At 31.9% G+C, this 11,217-nt stretch overlaps 1 protein-coding gene across 1 annotated transcript; it reads left to right on the top strand.

Annotated features, from left to right (window-relative positions):
* Positions 1-8,685: 8,685 nt before the first annotated feature.
* LOC123655818 lies at positions 8,686-9,513 on the top strand. Its single transcript, XM_045591572.1, has one exon. The coding sequence runs from the start codon at positions 8,686-8,688 to the stop codon at positions 9,511-9,513; it is 828 nt and encodes a 275-aa protein (XP_045447528.1).
* The last annotated feature ends 1,704 nt before the right edge of the window (positions 9,514-11,217 follow it).

The raw sequence follows: 11,217 nt of genomic DNA, 5'->3' as shown, positions 1-11,217 counted from the left end.
TGATTTGGACATTAAAGTAATGTTTGTGAGAGTTATTGGTGATTGGATGTTTTGTAGTGGTGGTTTATAACTATTCGCAATGGGTGACAAAATAAATAGAGAATATTTCACATCTGGCTCAACAGCCTTCAATTACAACAATGTGGTAAGTCCTTCTTATTAAAGTAATATTCTTTTTAAGTATAAATATATATTTTACTGCTTCCTTGTCTGTTAATGTATTTACGCTATAAGCTAATTTTATTACCTAAAGTCATATTAGTTAATAAATAAATTTATATATTAACATTAATTTAGTTGTGTAGTTTATAATAGTTAATGTACCAATGTCATTTTGTTATTTTTGCTTTTTTCCAAGCCCAACATTTTTTTATATTTTATATTCTTGTTAAATATATCAATCCTTCAATACTGTATAATGTTCAACTCTTCTGAAATATACTTAGTAATTCATAAAGTGTACTGATTATAGATAAAATTTTAAGGTTCAATATGTTTTTAAATATTTTTTGAATCATGAAATTAATTGTACCAATGTACTTAGCTTTTTTGAAGATTCAGTTCACAAGCGAGTAATAAAATCAACTATTCGCAAATAATCTAGGTTAGGCCTATGCTTACAGACATAATGTTCTAGGAACTAGTATAGGCGTCCCAAGAACATGCTACTAAAGTTTTATTACTTTCATATTAATGACAATAAATTATGTTTAATTATGTTTCCTTTATGATATTCCACACAAACCACTCAAAGCATATCCTTAAAACTTCTAGAATAGCTTATTTTGTGAATTGATTAGATGATTCAATTTAAATGTTAATTAGTTTTTTTACCAGCTGAAGGACTTCCTTAAACCATTTGTTCATATACATTTGCATTGTTATTTTCATAACGAATATGCTTATTCACTTAAAAATTAAAATTAGTGCAATATAAAAATAAAAAATAAAAACGAGTAGTAGTTTGTGGCTACGGCAGTTTTGAATTTAGCCACCCCTTCTCCTCCCGTGGGTGTCATAAGAGGCAACTAAAGATAACAAAGTTTCATTACCATTGTGAAACTGGTGAAGCTGACAGATGGTGGGATAACCATCTAACTGCTGGCTTTTAAATGCACACACCATTGACGGGCAGCAGTGTCTTTGGTTGACGAGAGACGCTGCTGGCCGTCTTCGCCCTGTGTATTTCAAAGCCAGCAGTTGGATGGTTATCCTGCCATCGGTCAGCTTTATAAGTTCCAAGGTGATAGTGGAACTGTTATCCCTTAGTCGCCTCTTATGACACCCACGCGAAGAGTGGGGGCTATTAATAAGTAGCGTTGCCAACTCAAAGTTGTGAACCTCTAAAATAACCAGCCATTATATTGGAAAGACGCCCCTTACACAGTTGGATATAATTATACAAATCGATTCAATTTCATTCTGTCACAGTTCTAGGGAAATTATAGTGTAAACAGTTTAATATTATTCTTGTTTTCAACTTATGTAAGAAAACTATTGAACAAACATTAAAAAATCTACATCATCGAATAAAAAAATGGTTTTCAGCTACAGGCAGAATTCCCATTAGTTCCAAGCTGAGGTTCGAACTCACTTGCAGACAATCTTAGGACCCTGCTAAAGGGTTCCCATTCTACCTTTTGCTGGTGTCTTCAGTTCCAGTGTCTCCCACCAGTGAGTGTGTATAAAGGCCATTAGGGTCAACAGTAATACACATTTATTAAATACAAGGAGAATTAGCAGTTACAATATGATATGTGTTTAAATTTCTCATCAAACAATGTAAAAATGTATAATATATCTATGTGTAATTATTGCTCGTGTATTTCATAAATTATGAATGAATATTTATTCATTTATTTTATTATTTTGTTTCTAATATAAATTTTTTTGTAGAGTGAAATTGCTCAGTTTTGCTTTTGCACACCTGCAAACATCAGCTGTCGTCTGTCCTAATTTTGGCTAGCTCAATAGCTGGCCTTTTGTACAATTTAGTAATATAATAATAAATGTATTGTGCAATAACACATTATTATTAGTAAAAAAAGATTTATTTTTATTAAAGATTTAACTTCCAGGATTTCGGTTATAATATTGATATAGATATTTAAATTTTTTTTTTTTAAATATTTTGCACTACAGTATACTTTTAAAAATATAACTATTTACAGATGTTTGATGTGTGTGTATATTTTGTTACTTATTGTCAAATTGTGTCAAAAAACTGAATAATATTATTCATGTTTTATCATTATTATTTTTTAATTATTTTTTATTTTTGATTTTTTATATTTATTTACATTTTTTATTATTGTAAATATGTAATTCGCATTTAAAAATGATTTACAAAAAACACGATTTGTTGGAGCGCCTATCAGTTTTTGAGAAGCAATTACTCTCAATCTTGTAATTGTATAATTTGTATCAATTTTTAATTTATCATAATTTTTTATTTTTATTTTATACATTGCCTTTGTTACACATCGTGCGTTAATTCATTATTAATAATTGCGTTTGTAGGCAAACGAAAAAAAAAACAGACTTCAATTATATCGACAAGTAATACAACGTAGATATACGAAAAAATAGTCAAGAAATACGCATTATCAAAGATTACTCCAAAAGTTATAATCAGATCTCGATGAAATGTGACCACATGATAAACATAGTCTCAAATCATTTTAACTCTCTCTTCTACTAATCCTTCACGATTTACTAAAAATACCGAGCTGAGCTCGGTCACCCAGGTACTTAAGAAGTAACATTAACATTGAAATTTTTTGTATTAATTAATAGACATCGATCACAATAACTTATACTTTTTTTTTCGCAACCAACTGTTATGTATTTTTATCTTTCAACAGGTGTGTTAGGTAAGCTCCGAAGTTTTGCTCAATTTATCTTTACGACAATCGGTTAATATTTCCTTATGTTGTGTTGTGACGGCGACGTTCGCGGCATTGTCGTAGATGTGTTATCATTTTTATGCGCATATATCTACAGTTTCTTATGAAGCAAGGAAAGCAAAGTGAAACCTCGAGATTTCTTATTACGCCTCGACGGAAAAACAACTTCGTTTCTGAATTTAAATTGATTCTTAATTGTTTTCGATATAAACGATAATTAAACATTACAATGTTTATGTTCACCGTTTATGTATTATATTGCAAATTAACTTAACTGCTTTATATAATTGAATACAAATTTACGATACTATTTCGCGAAAGTTTGTTGGTGATGTAAAAATAACATTTTGTTTTTAATATTGATTCTCATTAACGTGACTTTAATTATACTTAAATCAATCATCGATCTAGTGTAAAAAGTTGCAACCGTTAATTATAATAATAAAGTACCTTGAGTTATAATACCTACATGCAAATACAGAATTAAAGAGATTAAATTAAATACTCTGAAACCGGGCTGGTTTAGCGCGGGAAGTAAAAAAAATAAATTCTATTGTTCGCCATTTTCTATTTTACCGTCAATCCGCTTCTCGATGAACAATAAGTGGTGTGTTGATCTCACGCCGAGACAATGCGATGTGGGGCAGGCATTTGACACAATTTAATTTGCACGAAATAATCACTCGTGTTGTATTAATTGTTCAGTGCAATAGTTTTAGTCTCACGTTTCCACCAACAATCTGTAAAATAGGAAACCTATGAGAAATTATTGATAGGGTTTTTTTTTAATTGCCGCAATATACATAATTGGATTTAATCGATACACTGTTTTATCACTTCAGCCTATCACGGTCCACTGTTGGACATAAGCCTCCCAAAGTTCGCACCAAAAATGGCGCGAACTCATTCGTTTTGCCCATAGTCACCACGCAGGGCAGGCGGGTTGGTGACCGCAGGGCTGGCTTTGTAGTGGAACTGTGTTATCCCTTAGTCGCCTCTTAACGACACCCAAGGCAAGAGAGGGTGTGGCTATATTCTTTACTGCCGTAACCTCTCAGCAAGAAAGATACAATGTTTTATATGTTCATAATATTAATAATTTTAATTTACAGTAAAAGTACCTAATCTTAGTTAAGACTATACTAATATAAATGTACCGTTTTGTTCCGATATAGCGGTATCGCTGGGTCATTTTATCGGTCTCGGATTTTTGACGGATTTTTGATTTTTGTCTACCCGGTTTTATTGTTTCAGTCCAGTTACGTTTATTATATTAAGTGTATCTTGAAAAATACAGATGCTATTTACATAATTACCTATATTTATTTTTTTTAATCTTTGTTATTATGTTATATAAACACAATAAAGGCAGTGCTTGTAACAAACATTTTTACAATTTTCAAATACGGAAATTGGAAACGGATTTTATATATGTATTAAGATAAGTATTATCAATTTTTGTACGTTTTCTTTTTCGGTGTAAAATTTTTACTCTGATAGTGTACAATAAAGAGTATTTGTATCAACATTTTGTCATAAAACTTTTCAAATCAGTTCATTTATTGCTAACGGCATTTTTTATTGTAAGTTATTGGATCAAGTATGATATATTACGCACCGGAGCGAATCCGAGACATAACGTCCCTATATAAGTAACCTATATAGTTCAGTCAGAAATTTTATTACCTTTAGATGTTGCATGTTCAAGGCACACAAAGCTCGTAACAGGGTACCAGGAGCAGCCTGGCGCTCGCGTGTACAAATATTTAATAGACATTTCGTTGACACAAAAAAAATTCATCGATGCGCTACTAACGCTTAATCATATTATGGATTCAAAGAGTATGCTATTTTTAAAGGATATCTTTAAACTTAAAAATGTCTTATAAATCAATTTTAAACCAACATACCTTTATAGAATAATATATAGTTGACTATTAGTTGTCGTTCAACAACGTTCAATAACTCGCGAAATTAAAGTGTTTAGCTAATTTCCATTGGGATTCAAAATGTTGAGGCAGTGGCTACTTAACTAATTACTTACTACTTACTAAATTGTATTAAATTCCAAATAGAATTAATTAAACTTAAATACTTTGTTACAAGATGCTTATTTATTGTTATATTTCGTGAAATTTCGATATAAACACTATAGTTATGTACAGATCGCGTGTCTACTACAAAACCTATCTACCAAGTTGGCAATGTTCAGAGTTCAGTTAATCCGTCAGTACATTTTAGTCTTGCGAAACGATCGTTCTGTGACCTTCATTTCTGTGTGTGTTATTCATTGTTTTGCAATAATTATATGTATATATATAATAACTACAAATGATTTACGTTAGTAAATGAAAAATGAAAAAAGTGTGGCGTCCGAAATGGAAAGTGGTGAAAATGGTGCGTGTCTATGTATGAGTAGATATAGCGATTTATAGCGATAATGTCACACTCGAAAATAATACCGGGTAAGAGAATCGATTGATTTATTTACATGCGTATACCTTAGACTACTTTCAGGTTATTTAAAGATGTCTGTCAATTTTGCTTATGACAATATTTTGTTGAAATAATTTATTATACTCGTACTTTAAATTCTTATATCAAATTTGCTATAAAATAATTATTTTGATTTAATGATGAAATTGATTGGTTTATAGAGCATAATTGTGTGTAATGTTTAAGTATAAAGTATTAATTACTATCCCCAAAAAGTATAATTTACTTATAATTTTCAAATTTCAGACTTAGAACGTTGTAAATGATTATTTATTAAACTTATATAACAGTTAAGATTATTCGCAATGTTTATAACCTCATTCGATATATAATCGAAATTTTGTGTTATTTGATGGCTGTGTCATTAAGAGAGTCGTATTCTTAATAAACGTAATGCACCTACTTTTTATGCAATCGGTGCATGTAATAGACAGTTATTGATAAATCGGTGTGCAATATCGATTGAACGTTATTATACAATTAAGTATCAATATCCAAACTCTTTAGAAATATACTAAATTTGATGAATGTAATTTATTTTTATGTAATTGAAATAAATATTATGAAAAATCCAATATTATTTTTTAACTCTATTTATAATCTAAGGAAAACTTTGAAAAGATAAAACAAAAATAAGTTTAGTGTAATAAAAAATAAAAGAAAAGAAAATCCCTTTTTTCGAAAAGAAAAAGTTGCGTAAAAAATATACCTGACTCTAATAAGTTCAAAATTTTTTGTGTTCTTCTAAAGATAGAAATGATTTTCTAAAGAAATAACTCGTCCCCTTGTCCTTATTTCAAATCCAATACATGGTAAGGAACCTTCAACGTACAAACCAAACGTTTAGTATTGATCCTAAAGGTCAGCTTTTTATTACGTGCAATTATATATTAGACATTTATGTAAAATAATAGTTTTAAATGAGCGTATAAATTACTAACAAGACTTTTTTAAATCTATTCGAGTATTTTAAAATGTAATTTTAACTTGATGTCTTTTTTGGTTACAAATATCTTTGAGAGTAGTGTTTACTATAATTATGACGACGCTTTGGCGCAACGGTCACAGCACTATACTGGTTAGTGGCTATTGCGCTGGCGGATGCGGGTTTGATCCCCGCTCATGACAAACGTGGTTTGTCGTGGTGTGGCCTGGGTGTAAAGATAATAACTACATTAGTATAAAACTGTGTCGCAGTCATTAAAGATTAGATTTAGATGATTGTATGATAAGTTATTGTAAACTATCGTGTGTTTGAACCAGGGATTTCAAAATTTTCATACAATTTTTATCTGTTTTTGTTTTTACTCTGTTTGTAGATAGATCTATCTGAATCGAGATCCAGATAGTTTACAATAACATCCCATACAATCATCGTTTTTCATTTGTAACTTTCGGCAAGGTATTCGGAAGAATCAGATTCTTCGCCTACATGGGAATATTACAGGCAAAGCAAAACAGTGTTACTCTCCCTCTTAACTTCTTGTGTTTAAAAATTATTGCTAAAAAAATGCGCATTTGTTGTCTCATGTGTTAGCATTGACTTTCAAACAATGCTAAGACTAGACGGCATTGAAACATGTTTTTTGAAACAAACATTTTTTGCACGGGATTGCTGGTCTAAACACATCGAGGTTAAACAATAATATATTAATTTTTTAGGCACCAGCTAAAAATTTACTGTAGTCTGGCAGTCAACCCTATTTGTCTGTCCAATTTTTTAAACAAACTATAGCTGCTTGGAATAAACATTGAAAACTAGCTGCTGTTTGAAAACTAGCAACAAAACTTACTAAATTTTTCAAAATATACCCGAACTAATCGTTAAAAAGCAGTACGTTTGGAAAGGAAAATCATTTGTTAAAGCAATAAAAAAGTACACCATCACTACATAGTATAAAACAAAGTCGCTTCCCGTCTATCTATCCCTATATGTATGCTTTAGATCTTTTAAACTACGCAACAGACTTAGATGCGGTTTTTTTTAGTGGGTAGAGTCATTCAAGAGGAAGGTTTATATGTATAATAAATGCATAATATGGTAGAAAGACACTGATAATGTTAGAGGTTTCTAACGTATCTATTGTTGTAGATAGTATTTAGTATCAGCATTGCACCCGTGTGAAGCCGGGGCGGGTCCCTAGTTTGTTTATATTCAAAACATATTGTTGTAACCGTTCGGTCAGCGCTTATATTTAATCTTACAATGTTCACTTATATAATTCTGTAATGGCACGTATTTCCCGTTTCTTATGTTTTCTAACCGCGACGTACCTACTTCTCATGGCTTTGACATGGCCGTTTGTGGCGGTACAAAACTATGTTCTAGGTTCTATGTTATAACATATTATACACACACACACGCATATATACTATTTTGTTTATTATCATAGAGGTATAGTCTTTGACAACAGAACCATAATAACGTTGAAACATGTAATTTAAATTAATTATGTTCTGATTTCGACCACTGGGCGTACACTAGTGCAAATAAATAAACGTACATGAATAAATATTGCATTTTGACTCGTCGCTAACCTGCACCACGCGGTTACACTTGCGTAATTTTCGATCCCGTGGAAATGTCGGGATAAAAAGTAGCCTATGTGTTATTCTATATAGATCTCCTAGTTTACTACCTAGTTTTATTAAAATTTCTATAATAGAATGCGTGAAAGAGTAATAAAGAAACATACATACATACATACGTTCATACATCCCCACAAACTTATGCATTTATAATATTAGTGGGGAGGAGGGTAGACGCCGTTGAGTCACGATACATACGAGCTCCGTGTTTATTGTGGATTATAAAATATAAACAGTGCTATTCAATATAAAATCTAAGTGCAGTGCAATTATAAATAAATGACTATTAATATATAATGTGGACAAAAGACCAAATTAGTGAATAACCATCTAAATACATGCAATAAAGTGAAGTGAAAAAACGTCATTACTAGACTACCAGTGACTTTTCTCCGCACAAAAATTTGTTCGCAACATTCAATATTCTACAAAAAATTATAAGAAGTGCAAAAGTGACAATATACATCATTAAAGTGAATAAATAGACCTAACGAATAATATAATATATAACTGCAAAAATAGAAAATATTTCAATATCGATCAAGGAAACAGCGCCATCTAGAGGATTCACTGAAAATCGCTTAGCTCGCCATACCTGTTCCGCTGCTAGTATCTAACCCTACCAACAGAGGGCAGCATAAGTACCAAAATAAACGAACATTTTTGTAAATCGCAAAACAATACCATTCTAATCATGGAAGAAGTTATGAAAATGCTCCAAAAAATACAAAAAGAACTAGATGAACAAAAAACGACTATCGTCCAATCAGCCGTAAATGTTACAAAACAAGTTACGCAAAACATAAATCTCACACTAGAAGAAAAATTTAAAATAATTGAGGAAAAACATGATTACCTTAATGAAAAGTTGGAAAACCAAGAGAAAAGATTGTACTTCCTGGAAAAACAGTCAAGAAAGAGGAACATAGTAATATTTGGCTTGCCGGAGACAGAAAGATCTTATGAGAATTTAGAAAATAACATTATGAACTTCTTAAATCACTATTTATCAATAGGACTGGAGAGTAGAGACATACAAGAAGCTAGAAGGATAGGGAAGAAAGGAGTAAAGCCTCGGCCGATTACTGTAACATTTACTACACTGGGTACAAAAATAAAAATTTTTAAACAGAGAAAACTATTAGAAGATACCGCTTATTATATAAAAGAAGACTTCCCACGGCACATTTTAGAAAAAAGAATGGAATTACAAGAACAAGTAAAATTAGAAAGAGAGAAAGGAAACTACGCCACCATCAGGTATGACAAATTGATAATACGCCACAAAACCGCAGAAGTATCAGATACAAAGAAAAGAACTCTACCAACATCACCGGATGATCATAATCCTTCACGAACAAAACAAAGAACACAAGTTAACAAGAAGAACAAAACTCAAACAGGGCTACAGAGATCGTCAAGTTTGTCAGAAGGAGCTCTCAAACCAGGAATACTCGGTTTTTTTACTAATAAAAACCCTGAAAACTTACCAAACGAACAAGGCAACAACATTAAATTATAGCGACTACCCTCTCACATGAAAAACACACTAAATAATCAAACAAAGAACATAATACATCTTCCAAGCCGGCTGGTCACCGTGGAAGATCACGACCAAAACCCTCCAGAGAAAATTGAAGCAAATTGTGCACAAGCTAGTCATCAAAATACCCTATATATAGCAACATATAATGTTAGAACTTTGTCGACATATTCACGATTATTAGAATTGACAGAGAGCTTGAAAAATATAAACTTTGATATTATTGGTCTCTCAGAAATAAGAAAACTTGGAAACTCTATTGAGGAACACGATGAGTTTATTCTTTACTACATTGGAGAAACGCCTGGATTATATGGAGTAGGTTTTATCGTAAAAAAATATTTGAAAAGATTTATCACAAGTTTCACAGGATTATCAGAAAGAGTAGCACTTTTAAGGATGAATATCAATGGCTTAGAATTAAGTATTATTCAAGTTTACGCTCCAACGGAGGAGTCGAGCGACGAGGAATTGGAATTTTTCTACAGTACAGTCGACAAAGCTTTACAACTCTCAGAAAATAATGTTATAGTCATGGGAGATTTTAACGCCAAAATAGGACAAACTAATCCCAATGAAATTGCCACAGGTAAATACGGCTATGGAGATAGAAACTGTAGAGGAAATAGACTTATTGACTTTGCGCACGAAAACAACTTGGCTATTATGAACACCTTTTTCAAAAAAAATAACAAACAAAGATGGACTTGGAGATCACCTAACGGTATAATAAAGAACGAAATAGATTACATTCTAACAAACTTACACAGAAACATATACAATATACAGGTTTTAAACATTACCTACCCTTCGGATCACAGACCAGTGAGAGCAGCATTAAATATTCTTCCCAGAAAAAAAAGTCGTAGTAAGTTCGGCCAATGCCTAAGATTCCAATTAAAGAACGAAGAAGAAACGCAAACATACAAAAGATCGCTTAACATCTGCTTAACAAACCTACTAGAGAGCTGGAGAGACGAGGACACCGTTCAGAAGCGCTATGACGACATAACTAACGCAATAGACATCAGCCTGAAAAGAACTCACGAGGTTTCATGCAGTACAAATCCAGGGAAAAACCAAGCACTTTCAACTCGCACAAAGGCGTTAATCTGTAGAAGACAAGAACTACAAAAGATAAAACCGAAATCAAGAGCCATGAAAAACGAACTAAAAGCACTTTACAAACTCATAAGTAAACGTATCCATCTAGACTATAAGGCGCACCGTACAAGAACTATCGAAAAACATCTCATTACAACAAATAGTGTCAAGAAAGCATACAAGGAACTGAGAACACATAAACTATGGATTGAAGAGTTGAAAGACAAAACGGAAAATACCCAAAATAGAACAGAAATATTGAAAATAGCAACAGAATTTTATAAGAAACTATATAGCGCACCAAATCAACATCCATATGAATTACCGAATATAAATAGAATAGAGGCGAGAGCAGTCATAGATGAATCCGAAGTGATCAAAGGGATTAAATCACTAAAATTGGAGAAAAGTCCAGGCCCTGACCGGATCACAAATGAAGTCATAAAGGCTGGATGTGCGTATCTAGTAAAACCACTAACTCTACTTTTCAATCTGATACTGAACAACTCGCACACTCCTCGTCAATGGTCCGAATCTGAAATCATCTTGCTCTATAAAAAAGGAAACCCAAATGACATA

The sequence above is a fragment of the Melitaea cinxia genome, chromosome 8 (assembly GCF_905220565.1).
Source record: "Melitaea cinxia chromosome 8, ilMelCinx1.1, whole genome shotgun sequence".
Taxonomy (NCBI): Eukaryota; Metazoa; Arthropoda; class Insecta; order Lepidoptera; family Nymphalidae; genus Melitaea; species Melitaea cinxia.
Note: the sequence above shows the minus strand (reverse complement) of the source record. Positions and strands in the feature narration are given on the sequence as shown.